The sequence below is a fragment of the Schistocerca cancellata genome, chromosome 2 (assembly GCF_023864275.1).
Source record: "Schistocerca cancellata isolate TAMUIC-IGC-003103 chromosome 2, iqSchCanc2.1, whole genome shotgun sequence".
In the NCBI taxonomy this organism is placed as follows: Eukaryota; Metazoa; Arthropoda; class Insecta; order Orthoptera; family Acrididae; genus Schistocerca; species Schistocerca cancellata.
In genome coordinates this window covers 859,924,619-859,949,875 of record NC_064627.1, presented here as the reverse complement: position 1 = coordinate 859,949,875, position 25,257 = coordinate 859,924,619, and the positions used below count along the sequence as shown (strand labels likewise).

The window sequence follows — 25,257 nt, the reverse complement described above, 5'->3', positions numbered from 1 at the left end:
TGTTTTGGTATGTGCTATTGTTTAGTTTGCTGTTTCCATCTCCTTTTCAGCATTTTTGGTCCCCTTGGGGTTTGACCTCCTTTTCCAACGTTTTCTGTTCAGTGTGAGCCATTTGGAGATGAACTCCCAATCTAGTTTCCATGGTGCAGGCTCATCTCCCCCTCCTCTCCCTTTTCCCCTTGCACCCTGGCCCACTTCCTGCTAGGTCACCAGCACGGTAGCCAGTCCGTGTGGTGGGGTTGTTAAGTACCCACTTGACTGAGCCCCCTGACAACACAGAGATCACACTGCTAGTACCTGAGCTATTAACTCTTCGTGTATGCCAAGGAGTTGATGCTTATCATTTTGGGGTATCAGAACTCCCGGCAATGGCCACCGTGCTAGACGGCCCTTGCTGTGGCTGGGTGAGCCCCTAGTCGGAGTGAGTGGTACTAGGGCAGTTGCTGTACACATGAAGCAACAAAAGCTTCAACATCCTGGCCATTCTGTGGCCGTCTCTAAGAGTGATAGAAGACGTGACACTCCTCCTTCGGCCTTCCCCTCCCTGGCCACCCCATAGGAAGAGCGTCAAGCTCTCCGGCTTGGGTTGAAACCTTCCCCTCAGTACCTGGTGTGTACCAGGACAGATGGTGAAAGTTTTGCCACAACCTTTGTTTTTCATGGAGATGATTGAAGATAAGTATGGCGAAGTGGAATCCATGAGTAAAATGCAGTCTGGTTCTTTGCTCATAAAGACATCAGCTGCTGCCCAATCTGAAGCCCTGCGTGGTTGTGACCATCTTGGTGACTTCCCAGTCTCCATCGCACCCTACCAATCTTTGAACTCTGTACAGGGCATCATTTTCCACTGGGGTCTTTTTCTCCAAACTGACGAGGAGCTCTGTGCAAACCTCGAGCGGCGAGGAGTCCGATTTATCTGCCATGTACAGCGAGGCCCTAAAAACAATCGCACTGATATGGGCGCCTTTATCCTGGCCTTCGAGGGGAATACCCTCCCAGACAAGGTAAAGGTGATGGTGTATCGGTGTGATGTAAAACCTTACATTCCACCACCAATGAGATGCTTTAAATGCTTACAGTTTGGACACGTCTTCCCGCTGCATTAATGATCCCCTCTGCTGTGACTGCAGGCACCCCCTCCATGAGGGGAGTGCCTGTGCTCTCCCGCCAGTGGGCGTAAATTGTAATGCGCAGCTTGCTCCACGCTCACCAGCATGCCTGGTGTATGTGAAAGAATGACGGATTCAAGATTACAAGACCATAGATCAACTTAACCTACACTGAGGCTTGTCGAAGGTACGACCGGCTCCATCCCGTGCCTATAACTTCTACTTTTGATTCAGTTGCGTCCATTCCCTCTCCTACCCCCTCCTCTTCCCAGCCCTGCCCCATTCACCCCACACCTTCCTCCTCACCTTCACTCTCCCCCCTTCCCCTCCCCATCAGTATCCATACCCACCCCTTCAGGTGCTGCTCCCCCTCCCCCACTAGAGAAGTGCTCCTCTTCTTCGGCAGCTGCCGGTACTGGAGCTCCCTCCCAGGACTCCTCTTCCCAGCACCCCACTGAAAGACGATCTGCAGCTCCACATCGGTGGCGCGATCCATGCCTGGTGGGTGCCAAGATTGCCTAGTGTAATTCTGTGCCCGACCTTACTGCAATCTGCCCTTCTCTTCCTTCACAAGAGAAGAAGCAGAAACACAAGAACAAGGGAAAGGCCCTTCTGTTACCCCCTGAGGTGCCACCTTCCCCTCCTCCAGTCAACGAACCAACAGTGTCTGATCCCACCTGTATGGACATTACCCCATCCTTTTCAGTGACTGATGGCGACTCAGTGGTGTGTCCGGCTCCGGTCCGTTTGCTTCCCATTTGGACTCCAGCTTGAGAAACCTCCAGTGGAATTTTAATGGCTATTTGCGTCACCTCCTGGAGTTGCAGCCCCATCTTTCCTCCTACTCTGCTGCATGCATTGCTCTCCAGGAGACCCATTTTGTCAATTCTTACTGACCCACCCTTCGTGGGTTCCACGCTTTCTGTTGAAACTGAATTGCCCTCTTGCAGGCTTCTGATGGTGTTTGCGCCTAGGTCTGCAGGGACATTGTTAGTAAATGGGTTCCCCTCCATGCCACTCTGGAAGCAATTGCTGTCAGGGTCCATCTGGCAACTCCAATCACAATTTGTAATCTCTACCTCCCACCCGACAGGCCGCCTACATCCCTTGCCCTAACCACCCTTCTTCAACAACTCCCTTCTCCCTTCCTGCTTCTAGGGGACTTCAATGCCCACAACCCTCTTTGGGGTAGTCACATGACTACTGCACTGGGCAGGACAGTTGAAGCTGTTCTGGCAGGGCTTGACCTCTGTCTCCTAAATACCGGCTCTCCCTTACCCTTTTGTGTGGCACATGGCACTTTCTCTGCCATTGACCTTTCCATCAGCAGTCCTGGCCTTCTTCCCTCCATTCAGTGGGGTGTCCACAATGACTTATGTGACAGCAATCATTACCGGATTGTTTCGACCTTCCTTCAGTATATCTCACTCCGTCACCCTCCCAGATGGGCCTTCTCTAAGGCTGATTGGGGTGCCTTCTTCTCTGCTACCAGCCCCTCTGTACTACCAGACAGTAGTATTGATGAGTCTACACAGACTGACTACTGCCATTCTTTCTTCAGCTGTTTCAGCCATCCCTTCTTCCTCGGTTTCCCCCCCCCATTGGAAGATGGTCCCTTGGTGGACTCCAGGAATTGCTGCGGCCATAGAAGACCGCGGCCGTGCTCTTCAACGCTTCAAGCGGCACTCTTCTACTGCTCTCCTTCTGGTCTTAAAACTATTCTGTGCCCAGGCCCGTTACCTAATCAAATTTCAGAAACGGATTTGCTGGGAACGATATGTGGCTGCCATAGGACCACACGCCCCCTCTTCACAAGTCTGGGTGAAACTCGGGCGAATTTTTTGCCATTGTCCTCCCACCAGCGTTGCAGAATTTCTGTGCATGGTGGTGTCCTTACGCATCCAGACTTTGTCGCAGAGCATTTCGCTCAACATTTTGCCCAAGCCTCTGCATCGACTCAGTACCAGCCCACGTTCCTCCTCCTGAAAGAGCGCTCGGAACTACTGCCTTTGTCGTTCGTTTCTCGCTGCTTGGAGCCATTTAGCAAGTGGGAATTCGCTAGCGCCCTCGCCCTTTGTCCTGACACAGCTCCTTGACCGAATCGGATACATAACCAAATGCTCCAACACTTTTCGGTGGCTGGCCACTGTCGTATACTCACCCTTTTCAATCATCTGTGGAGTGAGGGGGTATTACCTATCCAGTGGCAGGAAAGAATTGTTATTCCAGTGTTAAAGCCTGGGAAGCCACTTCGATTGGATAGCTACCATCCAATTAGCCTTGCCGATACCCTCTGCCAGCTCCTTGAACGCTTGGTGAGTCAGCGGCTGTTTTGGATCCTTCAATCCCGTGACCTTTCGTCATCGACTCAAGGTGGTTTTTGCTGTGGCCGCTCTATGGTGGATAACTTGGTCCTTCTGGCTTTCAGTTTTCGGTGGCCAAGTCGTGTGTCATGCATTTGTGAGGTCGCTGTACAGTCCGTCCCCATCCAGACCTGTTCCTCGATGACCAATCCCTTGAGGTGGTTCACATCCGTTGCTTCTTGGGTCTGGTCTTCGATGTCAGGTTGATACGGCTCCCTCATCTTCGCCAGCTAAAGAGGACGCGCTGGTTACATCTCAATGGTCTTAGATGTCTGTGCAGTACCACCTCGGGTGCAGACTGCTCTATTCTCTTGTGATTGTACAAAGCACTGATCCAGTCTCGTTTGGACTACAGGAGTCCTGTCTATGGTCCTGTGACACCTTCGACATTGCAGATACTAGACCCCATCCACCGTTGTGGGGTACGACTTGCGACTGGTGCCTTGCGGACTAGCCCTCTGATCAGCCTTCTTGCAGAGGCGGGGATTCCACCGCTGCGAGTCTTGTGCCAACATCAGCTGATATCTCACACACTCCGCATTCGCTGCCTGCCAAAGCACCCTAATTATGGTCTCCTTTATCCAGATGTGGAGATCAATCTCCCGCAGCAGCGACCACGGTGTGGGCTTACCATGGCTGCATGCATTCAGTCACTCTTTTCTGAGTTCCAGCACTTCCCTTTACCGCCTCTTTTCTCTCTCCCCCCCTCTCACTCCCCCCTCTCTCACTCCCCCCCTCTCTCACTCTCCCCCCCCTCTCACTCCCCCCTCTCTCACTCTCCCCTCCTCTCTCCCCCCTCTCCCCCTCTCTCCCATCCCCTCTCCCCCCTCTCTCCCACCTCTCTCTCCCCACCTCACTCTCCACCTCTCTCCCCCCTCACTCCCGCCACTCTCTCACCCCCCTCTCTCCCGCCACTCTCTCACCCCCTCGCTCTCTCGCCCCCTCTCTCCACCCCCTCTCCCCGCCCCCTCTCTCTCCACCCCCTCTCTCTCTCCACCCCCCCTCTCTCTCTCTCCACCCCCCTCTCTCTCTCTCCACCCCCTCTCTCTCTCTCCACCCCCCTCTCTCTCTCTCCACCCCCCTCTCTCTCTCTCCACCCCCTCTCTCTCTCTCTCTCCACCCCCTCTCTCTCTCTCTCCACCCCCCTCTCTCTCTCTCTCCACCCCCTCTCTCTCTCCACCCCCCTCTCTCTCTCCACCCCCTCTCTCTCTCCACCCCCCTCTCTCTCTCCACCCCCCTCTCTCTCTCCACCCTCTCTCACTTCTCTCTCCAACCCCTCTCTCTTTCTCTCTCCACCCACCCTCTCTCTCTCTCTCTCTCTCTCTCTCTCTCTCTCTCTCTCTCTCTCTCTCTCCACCCCCACCCCCTCTCTCTCTCTCCACCCCCTCTCTCTCTCCACCCCCTCTCTCTCTCCACCCTCTCTCTCTCTCCACCCCCTCTCTCTCTCTCCACCCCCCCTCTCTCTCTCTCCACCCCCTCTCTCTCTCTCTCCACCCCCCCCTCTCTCTCTCCACCCCCTCTCTCTCTCTCTCCACCCCCTCTCTCTCTCTCTCCACCCCCTCTCTCTCTCTCTCCACCCCCCTCTCTCTCTCTCTCCACCCCCTCTCTCTCTCTCTCCACCCCCTCTCTCTCTCTCCACCCCTCTCTCTCTCTCCACCCCTCTCTCTCTCTCCACCCCCTCTCTCTCTCTCCACCCCCTCTCTCTCTCCACCCCCTCTCTCCCCTCCTCTCTCTCTCCCCTCCTCTCTCTCTCCCCTCCTCTCTCTCTCCCCTCCTCTCTCTCCCCTCTCTCTCTCTCCCCTCCTCTCTCTCTCCCCTCCTCTCTCTCTCCCCTCCTCTCTCTCTCCCCTCCTCTCTCTCTCCCCCTCCTCTCTCTCTCTCCCCTCCTCTCTCTCTCTCCCCCCCTCCTCTCTCTCTCTCTCCCCCCTCCTCTCTCTCTCTCTCCCCTCCTCTCTCTCTCTCTTCCCTCCTCTCTCTCTCTCTCCCCTCCTCTCTCCCCTCCCTCTCTCTCTCTCTCTCTCTCTCTCTCTCTCTCTCTCTCTCTCTCTCTCTCTCTCTCTCCGAAGCACCAAAGAAACAAGTATAGGCCCGTGTATACAAATACAGAGAAATGTAAACAGGCGGAATATGGTGCTGCGGTCAGCATTGCCTATATAAGACAAGTGTCTGGTGCAGTTGTGAAACCAGTCACTGCTTCTACAATGGCAAGTTATCAAGATTTAAGTGAGTTTGATTGTGGTGTTATAGTCAACACACGAGCATATCTGAGGTAGTGACTATTTCATGAGTGTAAAATGAATATCAGGAATCTGGTAAAACATCAAATCGCTGACGTTGCTGCAGCCGGAAAAAGATCCTGCAAGAACGTGACCAGTGACGACTTAAGAGAATCGTTTAGCATGACAGAAGTGCAACCCTTCCACAGATTGCTGCAGATTTCAATGCTGGGCCATCACCAAGTGTCGGCGTGCGAACCATTCAACGAAACGTCATCAATATGGGCTTTTGGAGCCAAAGGCCCACTTGTGCACCCTTGATGACTGCGTAACACAAAGCTTTACGCCTCGCCTGGGCCTGTCAACACCGACATTCAACTGCTGATGACTGTAAACGTGTTGCCTGGTCAGAAGAGTCTCATTTCAAATTGTATCGAGTGGATGAACATGTACATGTACGGAGAAAACCTCATGAATCCATGGACCCTTTAATGATATGGGGCATGTGCAGTTGGAGTGACAAGGGACCCCTGATAAGTCGAGATATGACTAACAGGTGACACGTACATAAGCATCCTGTCCGATCACCTGTATCCATTCATGCCCATTGTGCATTCTGATGGACTTCGGCAATTCCAGCAGGAAAATGTGACAACCCACGTGTCCAGAATTCCAGAATTGCTACAGGGTGGCTCCAGAAACACTCTTCTGAGTTTAAACACTTCCGCTCACCACCAAAATCCCCAGACATGGTTGAGCATATCTGGGATGCCTTGCAACATGCTGTTCAGAAGAGACCTTCACTCCCTCGTACTCTTTTGGATTTATGGACAGCCCTGCAGGGTTCATAGTGTCAGTTCCCTCTTGCACTACTTCAGACATTAGTTGAGTCCATTCCCTGTCATGTTGCAGCACTGCTGCATGCTTGCAGACTCTTCACGATATTAGGCGGGTGTACCAGTGTCTTTGGCTCTTCAGTGTATATTCCTTCAGAATATATTTGTTGGTAATTGTTTTTGTAGATTCCTTTTTTACAATATAGACACAGTGTACTGTTCAAAATCTTTCTCTCCTTTCCTTATAATTCCACTAATCTCTGTATAACATACTTAAGTCGCTCAGGAGTGTCTAGATACACTACCTTAGTTTCCATTTTCCTGGATTTTCCCTTTCAAGTTGTCCTTATCAAGCCTAATCCATTCACATACATATTTAAATAAATTCGTATGCTATATTGTTCCATACTGGGTATTTAACTGGTTTGTATTGTCCTAAATTTTTGATATTATTTCCATTTTTTCTCAAAAATTATTTGCAAGCCTGTTTGTTCAGTTACTTTTTCCAGTTCACATTTATTTGTTCTGTTGCTGTTTCAAAGACATCTGACATTATGGCTATCTCATCTACAAAAGTTAAAGTGTATCTCCACAGTCTTCTTGTATGTCTCAGTACTGAGAGATTTAAACAGGTTCCAAACTTTACTTCTCTGTTTTGGTTTCAAAGGGTGTAGAGATACATCCCTTAAATTTGAGTTTGGACTTAATTTTAGTCACAGTTGCATTTATTATACCTAATAGTTTTTCATCGAGTTCTCAGTTCTGCTGGTATGTTAAGTAGCACATCATAGTCGATGGAGTCACGTGCCTTCTTAAAATATACCAAGGTAGAAACATATTGTCTTCCTCTTAGAATAGTCTTATTAACATTTTTAGATTTCTATTTGTTGCACTGATGACCAAAACTTTTTGAAATCTTCTTCAATGTTCTCTCAGTTTATGCAGCTTGATTTGTTGTTCTGATCACTTGAGGATGGATAGTGACAAGATCTTGTACATTATGGATAGTGACAAGATCTGGGACATTAATGGTAGTAACGAGATACCACAATAGTTATTCACCCCTGGTATTTCCTTTTTTTTTTTTTTTTTTTTAAGCGAAGAATGAATCGAGGGTAAGTTTCATTTGCCTTGTAGTTCTTCTTTCCCCAATATGTAATTGTTTGTGTAAAACATTGAAACACTCCCTTATTAAACCCACTGTTATTGACTAGTGGATTATAGCCTAACAATTTAGAATAGTTCGACCGTGCGCAACTGATAAAGGCTGATTGGTTAATGTTTGCATTGGAGTCGTTTCATGTCAAATCCAACAAAGCTAATTAGGATGTCAGGTAGTAGTAATCAATAAATACTTGTTGTTAATATTTTTTATCTTTTGTTTAAACAGCACGAATGAGGCAGTTACTCCTGTTGTCTGTCAAAGTGATAATGGTTAACTCATCACAGTTCACCTATTAATGTCGTCACACGCCAGTATTCATGTCGCACTGAATACCCAATCCTCACTGCAATCCAAATCATGAGTGTCCGGCACGGTTGTCGCATAATCATGGTGCACAAATGAACACTTAAACACGTCAAACAAATCACTCAATTAACACCACTTCCATATTTGCTGGAGGTCAGGCCCACGGTGTTGGGTGACACACACACACACACACACACACACACACACACACACACACACAGCCATTAAACAATTGTAAGCATGGTCTAATTGGATTAGTTGGTGTATCACAGTCTAGAAGGGTCTTAAAGCAGTAGCAAAGATATCAGTTTTCTTTGTATGACATTGCTAAATTCCAGAATAAAATTTAATTGGAAAATATAGGTCTTTAACATGAGATACATTATCCTAGTTAATGTACAGGAGAAACAAACCACCACGGCCATGTAATTCTAGTAGTAGTATTAGTACACTAGACTGTCATTAATCCAGCCCTGGGTAGTCCGGTCTCATCCAAAAACACGTACACAATGAATTATTGTGCACAACAATGCTTAGTTAAACAATGATTTATATACTGTGTTTGAAATTGTAGCTTTCCTTACAGTTCAGAATCATGTCTTTTAAAAGGAAACACTGTATGCAAGACCTCAAGCAGAAATTCGACATTTTAGATAAGTTAAATCGAGGTTCTTTGCAAAAAGCCATTGCTGCTGAGTTCAGTGTTGGACGAGCAACTATTTATGACATCATAAAGAAAGATGTTATTCAACAGAACTCAACACAAATGGATAGTGAGTTGGGAAAACGGAAGGTTTTGCAAAAGAGTGAGAATGAAGAACTGGATGTAGCCGTTTATATATGGTTCATATAACAATGCAGTAAAGGAATTCCAGTCAGTGGCCCGATTATAAAGGAAAAAGCAGCTGCATTTAGCAAACAACTTGGTGATAGTAACTTGTTTGCAGCGAGTGAAGGTTGGCTATCAAACTGGAAAAAACGACATGGCATTCGGCAGCTGACAGTCACCGGGGAAAATCGCTCAGCTAACGATAAGTATGCTGATGAGTCTATAAGCAAGATACGGAAGATAATAGAGGAAGAAGATTTAACTGCTGATGCTTTGTATAATGCTGATGAAACAGGACTCTTTTACAAGATGCTTCCTTCAAAAACATTAGCTGCCAAGAATGAGAAGGAAGCGTGTGGCTGCAAGCAATAGAAACAGCGCGTAACATTAATGGCATGTTGTAATGCAAATGGGAGTCATAAACTACCACTTACGGTGATTGGAAACTCCCAACAGCCATGTTGTTTTCAACACAATGACATAAATACTGTACCAGTGCAGTATTGCGCTCAGAAGAAAGCGTGGATGGACAGACAAATATTCTCTCAGTGGTTCTGTGAAACGTTTGTACCAGCAGTGAGGAAAGAGCTAAAGAAGAAAAAGCTTCCACTAAGAACTTTTCTTATAACTGACAGTGCTCTCACTCATCCTTCAAATGTTTCTCTAAAGTCCGATGGTATTGCACTCTTTCTCCCACCCAATGTGACAGCTCTAATTCAACCCATGGGCCAGGGAAGTTTTGAATCAATTAAACCTCATTATCGACATTCACTTCTCATCTCCTTGCTGAACAAAAGTGAAAACGACTCTATGGAGACTATGCAGAAGGCAATTAACTTACGTGATGTTTTCCAAGCAGTCAAAGCGTGGGATAAAGTGGAGAGTGCTACCACAATGAAGAGCTGGAGAAAATTGTGGCCATGCATTGATGCCAAGTTGGATCCAGTAGTGAGTGACAGCGATTAGCCAGTCAGTTCAGTATTATCAATTACTTTGTTAACTGGCATGTTCCACAACCTTCGAGGAGGAAGAGGAGAAATTGATGAAGATGTTACTAAGTGGCCGAATGAAGAAAACTGTGATACGGACCAATGTTTAACATATGAAGAAATAATGAAAAGCGTGCAAGAAAGTAATGATTAAAGTGATGAAGAAGAGGATACAGGAGGAGAGAGCATGAAGATTTCTCACACTGTTGGTGCTGAAGTTGCCGAGGTCTTCCTGGCAGGGTACATTATGCAACAACCAGATACATGCGGTACCGATGAAATGCTTTTAAAGTGGTTGTGTGATAAAGCAAGCCACCGTCACGTGCCGTCATTGCGACAGTTAAAAATTATACACTCAAGGACAAAGTTTTCTTTGAAAATTATTGTATTTTTGGGCTTAATAAAGTATATCCTCTGTGTTTTAAAATTGTATCTTTCAGTTAAATAAAATACAGTACACTATATCCCCTATGTTTTCAAAATAAATAAAAACAAAATAAATGAATAAAATAAATTTCAGACACTCAATAATCTGGCAGTTCCACTAATCCGACACCCATATGTGCCAGAAATGGCTGGATTATCGAGAGTCTAGCGTAGTAGTAGTAGTAGTAAATGCCCATCGAAAATTTTTATTTTACTCCTTATCAAGTATATTTGATTTAGATTTCTGTTAATAACAGTCGTGTTGTGTCCAAATAATTTTGTTTTCTTCAAATGATTCCATTTATTGGATGACCACTGAATTACAAATTAACTTCTAAGAAAAATCACATTTCCTCTTGCATTCAATTATTTGATTTTATAAATTTGTATTAATGAATTTTAAGAACGGGCATTATGGGATGATGATGGAAAAGTTACACGCAAATTAACAGTGTCATCAGAATCGTTAGAATCATTGCAGTTGTCCCAGAAATGAAAGTTGGCATTCCTACGGAGAGCAGGCAACATGTTGTGATTTTTGGTGCCTGTTTGTTTGTCTGCTACTAATGAACCATTTGTTTTGAGAATGACTACTTTCCTGTCTGTCCTCCGCCTTTTTGCTGTGGATGCCCTTTTTATTATATCTGAAGATTAATACAGCACTGGTTATGTTTTTTCAGATAGGTTTGCTGTGAGGAAGATCTCAATTGTGTCTGATGATGCCCGGACCTTGCAGCGTTCCCCCAGTCCTCCAAAAAACAAGGTGTCTGACATATTATTTATAACCAATTTGGTACGGCCTTTCACAGTTCACCAACTGAAGGAATTGCTTGCAAGGACCGGCACTATTGTTGAAGATGGCTTCTGGATTGATAAAATTAAATCAAAATGTTTTGTGCAGGTAATATTGTGTTACTTTGATGCCTAACCTCATTAGTATTCTCTTCTTTCTTGCTTTAAGTGGGCAGTGTAGCAAACTTTAAAAGATTTAAATTCTGTTTGCATTTGTTGTTTGCTGAGAGTTATGGTTGCTTATCGCCACTAGTACATAGTGTGTCCAAACATAGATAGCAATAAAGCATTTGACATTGAATTTAGCAGCTCAGAAAGTGTCCTAGAATTTCATGTTATGTCATTGGACTACGAAAGTGATTATTGTTCATTAGATTATTAGTGCTCACAGGTGCTCACTACTGATCGATATACAGTCAATACCGTTCATAGTGACACCCCTTGTAGCAATGTATTGCCCATAACAGCAAAATCTGATGTCCTGTCTAAATCCTATGTAAGCACACTCTTTAAATGTTGCTTAGTATGACTCACTTATTGTGACATATGTTATAAAATAAATTATTTTTTAGTACATTTTCTGAGAAATATGTTGGCTATAACATCCAATGTTCATTTTTGTTTGTCACATATTTGGGAACTACTAACAAGAATGTAATGCTTATTTTCAAAATCTTGTTTTCTGTAGAATGTTGGTTTCAAATGAGGCTTTAAAACAAATGACTCATCAAAAGCGGAATGCGTATGCATGCCTTAAATACAAAAGCAAACAAAAATGACCAATTATCTGAAGCAGAACAGTATAATGTACTATATGTTACTGTATTGCATTTTTAAAGTTACAGCAATATAAAATTACCAATTATCTGAAGCAGAACAGTATAATGTACTATATGTTACTGTATTGCATTTTTAAAGTTACAGCAATATAAATTGTCTTGCTGTGATGTAGAAAACGAAAAAATTAAATTCCAGTGGTGGTAATTTTTTTTTTTTAAGTACAGAAGTGGAATTACTCTTGTTTTGTCCTTATCTGTATTAGATACTTCCAATGAATTAGGTACAGTAAATCACATTTTTACAAAATTTTGAAGAGAAACACAGGAGAAAGTGTAGGCCTTTGTGTAATTATGTATAGAATACTGCCTTTTCATTTTGGGACTTATGATTAATTTTTGTAATACAGTAACTAGAACGGAGTTTGTGACATTTGCCTGCTTTATTTCTTCATTGATTGTCCTTGGTGTCTACATACTTGCGTTGCTACACTGGGTGAAAAATGAGGTTTGTAATTTCGACACTGACTACTGTAAATAATGTAGCTGACAGGTGCACAGTTGCGTTTCAAAGTCCTTTACTTTTAACTGTTCACAACCCCCCAATAATACACAGTTATATGGCCAGTCCACTATTGTTTAACTTTCGATAAGTCCCATTAATAGATTGTAGGCAAACATGCACATACTGCTGCAATAGTTTACTGTTGAACATCTACGAGCAGAAAAAGCCTAACCACACAGTTCAGTCTTTCAAATAAATTGCGGTGCGTATTAAACAGACACAGTCATTGTTTTTAAACATGGAATAATTGTGTTACACTTATTTCACAGTTAAGATGATGCATAGTTGTTGATCTAACCAACATAAGTTTCTTGTCTGAAAGTCGGCCGTGGACTGACTGTCTCGGGACCAAAAATCAGGCCCTTATATATCCTCACAATAATAGGTACTGAAACTACACATTGTTCGAAGTTAAATTAACTGAATACATCGAAAAATTGGTTCTTTTTAGCATTTTCTTCTACTACAAGAGTTAGGCTGAATTATTTGTTTAAAGTATGAAATTAACAAATATTGTTACACAAACAATACTTGTGACAAAACTGTTAAATACTTTGGAATTAATTAAAAGCTGGCTTTGCTAACATGTTTTCCAATAGAGCCAAATAGATCCTTTAAGCATACAATTAATTGTTCCTCCAAATGTTTACATTTATTATAGAATTTATATTTGTTTATAAGTCAGCAGTAGAATTTAAGTTACAAAACAATTACTGATTTCACCCTGTAGTGAAAGATATTAACTATGAATAGTCAAAATAAATTAGAAAATCAACTACATACATAAAACTAAGCACGAAATTAGATCTAGTGTTATATTCTTTAAAACTGAGGGCCAACCTTTCTCTTTTATGAAAATGCAGATTATACTTACGCATGTTAATGGTAGTTAGTCGGACATGGAAAAATGAATTTTAAGGAGACAGATGGCAAAACAAGAGAAGTAAAAATATCCCCGCTTGCTTCGTCACAAATTGTCATTCACGTCTGTTATACTATGAAACACTTACAGTAAGTTTTAAACATTCTCAACATTTGCCTCATTCATTATCCAAGAACATGTTTGATGTTATTGAATAAGTTACATAGTTGCTATTTTCTTCATGTATTGGAAGATTTTTACATTTTACTAGCATTTTCTTGCTATATGCAATGCATAAACATCAGAAAAATTTCTCTTCAATCCCTTTTCACAAATACTTTGTGGACTGTTACTCTATGGCAGCCTGAAACTTACATATATGCAAATTTTTATCTAAAAACAAAGCAAAAACAGTTCGTGCTACCACCGTCTATAATGACTGTAAACCGTCGGTCCCTTTGGCGCCATGATAACTGGTTTCAGTTTTATATATTCAGCTGTGTTGCTGCTAGCCACTCAAATATTTCCATTCACAAACCAACTTGCAGTTACTCTGCAGAGAAAATTTCTGAATGCAGGAGCTATGATGAACAAAATATTATAGCACATTTTTGTCAGTTTTTGTGTGTTTGATTATTCAGTACTCTTTAAAACATCATAACACTCTGTTAGCATTGCGATTTGTTTGATGTCAGTTATTTATTTATGGGAATGTCATTTTTGAACAACAAAAAGTTCATTCTTTGTATAAGGTCATTTGCAAAATCATATAATTATATAAAGATGTGAACTTAAGCTGTCTTGCAAATTATGAGGAAGGTTGGATTTGCTAATGAGATGTTGTTTGTTACATAGTACGAAACAGAGGACCAAGCAAGGGAGACACGGCATGCGCTCCATGGTATAAGATGGCCTGTCTCCAATCCAAAACAGTTGTGTGTAGATTTTGGACGAAGAGAAGATATGGAAGCGGCAAAGGCAGCAGGTGAAACTGACAGTGTTGTGCGCAAGACAGATCCGCTACAGGTGGAAAGAGTGCCTCCAGTCTCTCTGCCTGTGCAAGGCGGAAATATTCCACTTGTTGAGAACTGGGTTGCATCTCAGCAACAGCGTGACAAAGAACGAGATAGAGAACGTGAAAGGGAAAGGGAAAGGGGGCGAGTTAAGGAAAGGGGAGCTGCACCGCCAGAACAGAGGGCACAGAAGGTGAGTTGTTTTGAAATTTCATTCCGCACAGATGCTAAGAGGGGATGTTACCTTAAAAACAACTTTGCTTTTAATGTACCAGGGTAGCTGATGTGTGGTTTCTGCTTAAAAATTGTAACTACCTATACCTCCATAAAACTGGGTTCAAATGCCTTGCTCACTAATAAGTTCTCTACAAGTCAATGAAGGTAGAGTCCACATTAAACTCCTTCATTTCTGCAATGAAAACTTTCCAAAAGGTGGTACTATATCGAAATGAAACAGCTGAGTTGTTGCAGAAGCTCCAAATATTATTTTTTATGTTAAGGGAAAGCACATTTTCAAAAATTATTTACTACTTCGAGGTGTCGATGCATGTTTAGTGGAGCTAATTGTAATATCTGCCCAGAGAACAACAACCTATGATAAATAAATACGATAAATGAGTTGTGATGTGCTGGATAGTTCATAAAGTAGTCCTGCACCACTCAGAAACGTTTGTCCAGCTCTGCAGTTCGTGTATGCATTATGGAAGTTAGGTGTACTACAGGAACACTGTTACGGAACCTCATACAGTGAGAGTTGGGAACATATAATGCACCTAGGAACATTGTCAAGCTTGATTATTTTGTTGGTCCTGGTGTTGTGTGGGGAGACGTAATGTTGCAAGAACGTACTGTCCTCCAAATCTTGGAACACAGTCAACTTAACGATCAGTGTTATTGTGACCTTGTACTCCTTCCCGATGTGCATTGTGTCGGGTGTATATGGCCCTGACTTCATTTATTTGGATGACATTGTGTGACCGTATCAAGCTGCACAGATTGGAGGAGCTCTTAGTACAAGAGAACATTCGGTGAATGGTCTGATCCGTCTGTTCCCCCAACTGGAATTTCATCAAGCACATTTGCATTGCGATGCGTTTGGAAGATGTATTGCAGCATGTCCACATGCAACAATTACCATCCACTACTTATCAACAGCGCTGGTGGGGGAATGAAACACCGTCCACTAAAAGTTCTCACCAGTCTTGTGGTCAGCATGGAAGCACGTTGCAGAGCATGCATCAACGTCTGTGGCAATCACATGCCCTAATAAGAATCATGACCCACTTTTTGTAATGTCCATGGGTCCATCGTAAATTGCTGTGACTTCGGTCTTTGAATAAAAGTGTCGTTTCTGTTTGTCACATTCATTACTTCTTTCAGATATCTTCTGTGGTATAATGTAGCAGTTCTTTCTATGTACGGTCCAAATTTTGTCAAGCTGTGTTAACTGGCATTGACACATCGTGCAAAAGTTAATTTCATCGTGAAGTTTTGCACACAAGTGCACTTGAACCATTAATTATAGAAATTATAAACTCTAAAAAATTTTACGTTTTATACAGTCAGACATTCTGCACAGGAAGCAGAAATATTATCAGCAAATATGGGAAGGATAGATTGCTATTCACTGTAAAGGTGACACAATTTGTAAACAGGCACAACAAAAAGACTGTTACACATTGTGTGTGGCCAAAGCCTTCATTAGAAAAGAAACCCCCTTTCGTATTCACACAAGGAAGCACACCTCACATACACAGGACCACTATCTATGGCGGCTCAGGCCAGACTACCGTCAAGATCAGTTTAATCCTTATATAATGAATTTGTTAATGTTGCCTTGCTTCCTTATCAAATTTGTCTCTTCCTTCCTCCTTCACCCCCTCTTCTCTCTCTCTCTCTCTCTCTCTCTCTCTCTCTCTCCCCCCCCCCCTCCCCCTCCCCCCTCTCTCACCCCCCACCCCCCTCTCTCTCTCCCTCCCCCTCCCCCCTCTCTCACCCCCCACCCCCCTCTCTCTCTCCCTCCCCCTCCCCCCTCTCTCACCCCCCTCCCCCCCTCTCTCTATCTCTCCACATTTCCTCCTCCCTTCCTCTCTGTCCATCTCCTCCTTCCCCCCCTCTGTATTTTTGCTTCCTCCCCCGCCTTCTTCACTTCCACCTCTCTGTAACCTTGAGACCTTGTTTATTATAACTGCAAGCAAAACCTTGATTGGCAGTTGAAGCTGCTTGAAAGTGAATGGGAAAGTGGTCGGTATCATTTTGTATACAGTATATGACAGAGAGGTCTCCGCCTTCTGGATCTGTGATGAAAGCAGCTTCCATGACAGTATTTTGCAAAGTTTTAATTTGTGAATTGGTAGGACAGTAATGTTTAGGATGATTTTCTGTAGTCATATTCTAGTCGTAAGACAATAAGCCATAAAAACTACTTTCGGGTCATTCCATGTCAAAACACACAATAACTCAAGGATTTGTAACCTTTTATCTCATATTTTCACATAACTTTGCACATTTGCTTATACTTGTAACATAGGAACATCTGCAAAATCTTTTCGGTCTCAGGCTACAACTTTTAAATTGAATTTTTAATGTAGTGATATTCTGATAACAGGGCGGCTCTGCAATAATGTCAATGCAAAGTATTACTTACCTACATTAATGCCCATAACTCGGGTGTTTATGAAGCTTATAATTTTGGGGGTCCCCCCCCCCCCCAGTAGTTAAGTAGGGCATAAGGTTAACAGTACTGGGTTATTTGAAGTAGTAAAGTAACAAAGTAAGTTTTGAAACAAATATTAAAGTATGTCGGTTTTTTATTTCAGGAAAATTGCGAGCATGTGGCAAAATGCTTATATCTCATTTCTCCAACCTGCTGGGAACCTAATTTTGGTCTTAAATAACCCTCTAGATTGTAAGCTTTTTAATAAAATAAAAATTTTGATGGGTCTTTTGCTAATTGACACACACACACATCTGAAATCAAAATACATTTTGCTGTGATGTAAAAGGGTCATTTTAAGTAAGTTCACCCACTCACTGGCTCAGATGCAAGGGTATCAAATTAGCATATTTAAGTATAACGCATTCTAGGCAGACAAGTTAACGTTAAGTGTGAAAATTTATTTCCTTTCATTTGACTAATTCAGTAATTTTTTAAAGACATATTATTATTTGTGTGTTCAGCCAGTCACCTGCTCACAGTGATAGAAAAAAGTGTTCTTAGACAGCAGTAGCTTGTTTGAAACCTTTATAGGCATCAAAACAATGCAGCAATTGCTGAAATTCATTGTTGAGAATAACTGGCATGCAACAATTAGTCTATTTGGCCTCAGTTGCTCTTTGTCTTTCTGTTTGTGGTGGGACCCAATCATTCCACTTGTATAAAGTATGTTTTATGTGAATTAGAGCTCAGTTAATTGCAGTAGAAAATGTGAATTGATGCACGGTTGTAAAATGTCATTTGACAACCTATACCTTAGTAAAAACTCAACAAAAAATAAAGAGCGGAGTGAAGAGCAACAAGATTTGATATTGCTGAAAACCAATATAAGCTTTCCACAAGATCACAAAAGTGCTACTACATGTGGACATTACAGATACTATTACTTAAAATTTTTGCAAGTCATTAAAGAACTTAATGTGATCCTTTCGAGAAACACAGGCAAACAGTTAAAAAATCTTTGAGGTCAGTTTGCTTATATTTGTGTGAAACATTAAGTGCTAAAAGAATGGCCGGCCGAAGTGGCCGTGCGGTTAAAGGCGCTGCAGTCTGGAACCGCAAGACCGCTACGGTCGCAGGTTCGAATCCTGCCTCGGGCATGGATGTTTGTGATGTCCTTAGGTTAGTTAGGTTTAACTAGTTCTAAGTTCTAGGGGACTAATGACCTCAGCAGCTGAGTCCCATAGTGCTCAGAGCCATTTGAACCATTTTGCTAAAAGAATCTATGTAAAATGAGGCCAGAAACTGTGCACAACATGCCGTAAAATTTGTGAACAGAAAACTGACATCAGTGATAGTAAAGAAAGTGATACGGATAACCTGGCGGTGACATTTTATGAATCCGTACTAAAAAGTCAAAATATTAGAGGATGCTGATAACACTTCACATGATTTGGGGTGCTCTCCTTTAAAACTTCACTCCATTTCAAATCACAGCAAGGCTTCATATGACAAAAATAAGCTAGAAAAAGTAAGCATGTTTTGGAAAGGAAAGTGTATCGGGCATTAGATTGCAGTATTGAAGATTCTGAGAGTAGAGAAAAAAATTAATGATGAAATTGTTAAGAAAGCTAAAGATTTTGATGCCATGATATTGTTGATGAAAGGAAAAGTAGCTAGTGTGAGAGTTCCTGAAAAAATTCAAATTTTAACTTTAGCTCCTCCCTCTTGGTCAAAAGAAAATGTAATTCAGAATCAAACGTTAATGAGTGTGTTGTTCAACATGCAAGGAAACTGAAAACAGAAATGGGTATTTTATCAATTTCTAAATCAAAAAGCAGGAAAGTTATTAGTGATATGGTGGTCAAGATTGTCACGAACTGTACCCTTGTTTTAAATTGGAGAAACCAAACATTAACATAGGTCTCTCTAAATGTTTTTTTCCCTAAAACTGAAGTGTATTTTAGCTGCTGCTGCCGGCACTCATTCAGAGTGTGTGTGTGTGTGTGTGTGTGTGTGTGTGTGTGTGTGTGTGTGTGTGTGTTTAGTATCCACCAAAACGTAAAACTGCTTTTGGATGCAGAACACATGGAAGAAACATACAAAGAACGTATAAAGTTTCTTGTACATGACTCTGAAAACTATGACTGCATGCTTAATCACTGTGATAATTGTCCCGTTGTTGACGAACTGTCAGAATTATTAAAACAGAAATTAGCTTACAAAGATAGTGATGATGAAATTGAGTTCAGCCAGTGGATAAACACAGGTCATCGGACAGTATTAGTAAAGCAGTCTGCAACTGTTGGTGAATACATAGACTTGTTGGTAACAAAATTACAGGCACTTAAACCACACTCGTTTACGTCTACAGGGTGTCCAGAAAAGGGCTCCCTGATTTCAAAATTAAATATCTCGAAAACAAAGATCGATAGAGGAATGCAGTAAGCAGTATGTTTATTGTGAAAGCTGTAAGAAGTTTATACAGCAGTTTGAAATAATAGTTACAAAAGCTGCTAACAGATGGCGCTGTACGCTGTACAGCTCATATCAGCATACATAAGTGAAATAATCGTATGAAAACAATCTTTCCAAACAATCACACCACAATGTTTTCAAAATGTTCACCATTGGCGCTACTGAGGTGGCGCAAACGAAGAATGAAATTCGCCATCACATTTCGTAGTGTCTCAACTGAAATGGATTCACATGCCACAGAGAGCGCCGATTCAAGCTCGTCCAATTTGGCGGGATGCTTCAGGTAGACCATGTCTTTCACTGTGCCCCACAAAAAAAAGTCACAGGGAGTCAAATCCAGCGAATATGGAGGCCAATCCATGCCTGCACCAGTAAATTTGGGATATTCCAAAGCAATGACTCGATTCCCGAAGTATTCCTCAAGAAAGCGAAACACTTGCTCGGTCCGATGTGGTCGGGCTCCATTTTGCATAAACCATTCAGTACCTGGTCGATCCTCTAACACTTGCTGTGTGGCGACAAATTGCTCCAAAATTGCAACGTAACGTGCACCAGTGACCGTTTCTCAAATGAAAAAATGGCCAATAATGCGTCTGCTGCATACTGCAGCCCACACAGTAACTTTAGGAGAGTACAGGGGTTTCGCTTCACACCAATATGGCTTTTCGGAACCCCAAAATCGCCAGTTACGCTTATTCACGTATCCATTCAGCTGGAAGTGTGCTTCATCTGTAAACCAGATGCAGCCAACATCAAATCCTTCACTATCAATCATTGTGAGCATCTGATTAGCAAAGGCAACCCTTTGTTGCACAGCTCGTACGGGTATGGAATGGTGCGTTTGAATTTTGAATGGAAACGTGTAGGCTCTTTCTCAGTATTTTCTGCTGTATAAACTTCTTACAGCTTTCACAATAAACATACCGTTTACGGCATTCCTCTATCGATCTTTGTTTTCGAGATATTTAATTTTGAAATCAGGGAGTCCTTTTCCGGACACCCTGTAAGTGTCAGTCAAAATCTTTGAAAAAAATTGAAAGAAAGTCTTAACTCTGGAAAAAGCAATTCTGTTAATGGACTTTGCAGAAAACTACAGTTTTGTAATTCTCAATTTCATTCAGAATTACCACTGGACAAGAATCAGCTGTAAATCCCACCTGTGTGTATTTGTGGTAAATGAAGAAAGTAAATTGGTAATGGTGAACCACTGCTTTATAAGTGATGATATGGAACAGGATGTAGAATTTGTAAATGATGTCCAGAAAGAAATGGTTAAGTGGCTGGCAGAGCATTACCCACAAGTGAAGGAAGTGCATTATTTTGCTGATGGGTGCGCAGCTCAATATAAAAAGCTTTAAAAATTTGTTTGAGCACAAAAACGATTTTTCTATTGATGCTGAGCATTCCTTTTTTGCTACTAGCCACGGTAAATCCATGTACAATGGTTTGGGAAAAACTATAAAACATTATTGAGAAGAGCTAGTCTTCGACTAGCAGATGATGTACAAATAACGTGCATCTGATGTTTACTATTTCTGCAAAGCTAATATTGACAAATGTTTTTTTCATCTCTAAGGGAAAGTCAATGTAGATTTCCTACACAAGAACCTCGAGAAGAGATTTTCAACAACCTGCACAATACCTAGTACCAGGTATTTTCCTGTGATTCTTTAGAGATTTGAAAATTAACTTCTTCTGAAAAGTCTTCCTTCGTTTTTTCATTCAATGAAAATGCCCACAATGGACATGCCATCGTCAGAAATGTTTGTGATGAAGATGACGTTTAACTACTTTTTCTCCACCCACGTGGACCAGCAGTGTCATTCTTTTGGCCTAAGAAGGAAGGCTTGTTTTGTGCCTTTGAAAAGCATTTTATGTGCTATTGGTGTACCTGAATCAACATTATTAGGCAGAATGTAGTACTTTAATAAAAAGGATATGAAGTTAACAGAATATAATTTGTCACAATGGATTAAAAACAGAGATGCTCTTAAGAAGTTTCATTGATAGTTTCAAGATCTTCACTGCTGAACATGTACATTTTAAATTAACATTAGTGTGGCTGAATAATCATTGTTTAAAGATTGTAATTTGACACCCTGAATAAAATTAAACCGTGTAATGAAAATGTTTCAATGAAATTTATAACTTTTGGCCCTTTACTTTCATGTGGCAACCTTACTATAGATTGTCAGTTTACATAATCTGATTTGAATGATCTTCTGGACAATGATGGGATATATGTTAAATGATCATCCAGTATCTATCAAACCTCAGAGGGCTCTTTTTTTTAACCACAGCAGCTTAAGTTGATTTTCTATATTCCTATAATTCAAGAATAGTCATCAATTTTTTCCCCTCTGTGACATCTGGGGAAATACGACAGTGATGTGTTGAAAATAAAATACTTTGTTGTTATTATTACTTTTGTCTGAAGTAAAGCAATGCAAATAACAAGCTTCAGTTGCGGCATTTATGTTTGTAAAAATTTTCCATTTTTTTTCTCTCAAACTACATTAAATATGTCGAGAAATTTTTGCATCGACTATTGCAGCAGTGGGTGTCAGGTATTGCTATTTCAGGTTTGTGTGTCCATTCATAGAAAACCCATTAATAATTTTATTTTATTACAATGTGTAGTGCCTTGGGGATTATTTTAAGACCAATCATAAGTTCCCACCAGGTTGGAGAACTGTGATTATAGTATTTTTGAATGTCTGTTCTTTTCCGGAAATTGGAAAGCTACACACATTAATTTTTTTTTGCATTGTTCTTTGTAACTTTGCTGCTTAAATAATTAAATGTCTGTTAACTATGTGCATCTCTTACATTATGAAAAAAAATTCCAAATCAAAAACTTCATAAACACCTGAATTATGGCCATTTATGTAGATAATTACCATTTTGCATTGACATTCTTGCAGAGCCCAGTTATCAGAATATCACCACGTTTAAAATTGGATATTAAAAAAAATTGTAGCCTGAGAGCAAAAAGATTCTGCCCAAATTCTTATGTTATAAGTATAAGCAAAGTTTCATGAACATCGGAGATGATGGATAACATGACCTGTGCAATTTGATGTTCTATTGTAGTTAAAACTGACTGAAAAAGTAAATGAAATTGCACATATTCACAGTACAATCGGTTCAGCATTGAGGCAATCATCCCACCGATGCATGAGGTTGAAGGTACGCATTTGGTGAAACGCAGTGTCCAGCTGTGTGAAGAAGTGTAAGTGCCAGTTGTACATCCTCATCCAACTGGATGAGGCCATTTTTAAAGGACCAAATGCATGATAATTACATGGGGAGAGATTCGGAACTATAGGGTGGGTGCTCAAGCATCTCCCACCTGAGTTAGCATAATTTCTCCAGTACAACATTTGCGATATGGGGACGTGCGTTATCGTGAAGCAGCAGCACTGCTTGTCATATTTTTCCTGTATGTTTCACCTTAATTGCACTCCATAATTTCTTCAGTGTAGCGAAGTACTGGTCCCCAGTGATGGACACACACAGTTCCTTGAAATCAATAAGCAGTGGGCCCCGGTAATCGAAGAACAGGATGAGCAACACCTATTCAGCAGATTGCTTGGCCTTGAACTTCTTGGGATGAGGGGACGGGGAACGACACCATGGCATCGTCAATGCTTTACATTCCAGTTCCCTGTGGTGGCACTTTTCATCACCTGCAATAATGCGCTCAAGTAATGTGTTGCCTTCAGTACTGGAATGTATCAGGTGCTACAGGCAAACAGCCATCCGGTTTTGTTCGGCATTCAACATAGTTATCCACTGGCACCAGACTTTATGGTAGCCTAAATCCTGCCATATAGTGTGTTGGACACTACCAAAGCTGATGTTGAGATTCTTTGCAAGTCCATGAATGTTTGTGCTGGTCCACCCTAATTGCATCATGAACCACCCACTTGTTGCCCATAATGGATGAGGCTGGCCTCCCAGATTGACCAGCGTCTTGTTTCAAATCGCGACCAGCATGGAACTTGGCGCACCATTCCACATTGTTGGTTTTCGGCAGACATGCTTCCCTGTACACATTGTCATTCCTTGATGGATGTTCACTGGTGTTCATCCTTCTGCAGTCAAGGAAAGAATAACTGCACTTTGGTCCTGTTTGGACTCATTTTGTAATAACTTCGCCATAGTTCACATTTCCACACTTAACCACTTGCACATTAAAAAGACAAAAATGCCACCCTATTCCCTTGCCTTCATGTCAGTGCTTATACCAACTTAAGAAATAGGCATACCAGTTTCAGAGCTAGCTGGGGCTGGATATCAAGATTTTTTTCAATAAAAATGGATTAGGCTTCCAGGGGCAAACTACCATCACTCAACGGCTTGCAGGGCATTACGTGAAAAAAGCAGTTAATTTTCATTCCTACATGATAAATTTGTACCGTGAAAATTCCTATGTATTATCACATATTGGTAAAACGAACCAAATGCCAGTCTATTTTGAGATACCACTTAACAAGACCACGAACAGGAAAGGGAAATCCAGTGTCACAATACAAACTGGCAGCAACAAAAAGCAAAGGCATACAGTGATGATGAATGTAACTGTCAATTAATGAAAACTACCGCCTTATATGATACTTTGAAGGGAAAAAAATTACTCTGTAAATATCAGTGAAAGGCATACTGGTGAGAGTGAATCTGAAAGGATGGATGGACAGTGATCTTGTTGATGACTGGGTGATGCGTGATTGGCAATGTTGCCCTGGTGTGCTACTGACTGAATGTAACATGTTGGTCCTGGGCAGTTTCCATGGACATATAATGGAAGAAGTGTGAGAAAGTTACAAAAAAGGAAAACTGACTTGGTCATTATGCCTGGAGGCCTAATACCTGTCCTGCAACCACTTTATGTGTGTGTAAATCGGCCATCCAAAGCTGCACTTAAACAGCAGTGTACACAATGCAGAGCTGATGGAAACTTCAAGTTCATGCTAAGAGGAAAATTCAAGTGGCCGGATTTGTCTCAGGTTTGTGGTTGGGTGAAATGTGCTTGGGACTTAGGGACTTATTTCTGCTACCACTTGCAGAAAAATTCTTCAAAAAATGTGGTTTTACAAATTCACTTGACAGAAGCAAGGACGACACACTATGGGAAGGTGTCGACGACAATGATCATTCTTCTGCTAGTGATGACAAAAGTAAATAAAATCATTACATAAGTATTTTTTTAAACAAAACACAAAGTCCTCCCTCCCCCTTAAAATAATGGTGCATGGATTATACGTGGATATACAGTATTTTAAAATAATATGTAACCTTTGTCCAGCCAAGCATTTATTAGAGTATTATGCAAATATTTGAAGTATGTGGCTCATGAACTTTTCGAGATTTTTGTTAATAGAGTTTGCCTGTGTATGTGTGTGTGTGTGTGTGTGTGTGTGTGTGTGTGTGTGTGTGTGAAAATTTTAAAGAAGTATAGTCTATGTCTGTCCAAATGTTTATTAGGGTATCGTGTAAAAATCTGAAAGTCAATCGGTACATAACTTCTCTATATGTTTGCTAGCAGTATTTCCCATTTTTATATATATTGACATAGTGCACGAGTTTGTAGCGTTTTCCATAAGTTTAAGAAACAGAATAGATACACATAACAGAGACTTTAGTCATCAATAATATATATATATATATATATATATATATATATATATATATATATATATATATATATATATATATATATATATATATATATAAAAAGAAAGATGATGAGACTTACCAAACAAAAGCGCTGGCAGGTCGATAGACACACAGACAAACACAAACATACACACAAAATCTAGCTTTCGCAACCAATGGTTGCCTCGTCAGGAAAGAGGGAAGGAGAGGGAAAGACA

General features: G+C 41.6%; 1 protein-coding gene across 5 annotated transcripts in view; it reads left to right on the top strand.

The window, feature by feature from the left end:
* Window positions 1-25,257, top strand: part of LOC126162798 (apoptotic chromatin condensation inducer in the nucleus) — a 128,576-nt gene that overhangs the window by 70,157 nt on the left and 33,162 nt on the right. For all 5 annotated transcript variants that reach the window (XR_007535115.1, XM_049919524.1, XM_049919523.1 and 2 more), the window contains exons 9-10: window positions 10,920-11,140; window positions 14,090-14,440. Coding sequence is in view for 4 of the 5 variants with exons in the window: in XM_049919524.1 (XP_049775481.1) it covers window positions 10,920-11,140; window positions 14,090-14,440 (572 nt within the window). In the remaining variant the exon portion in view is untranslated. The remainder of the gene's footprint in view (window positions 1-10,919; window positions 11,141-14,089; window positions 14,441-25,257) is intronic.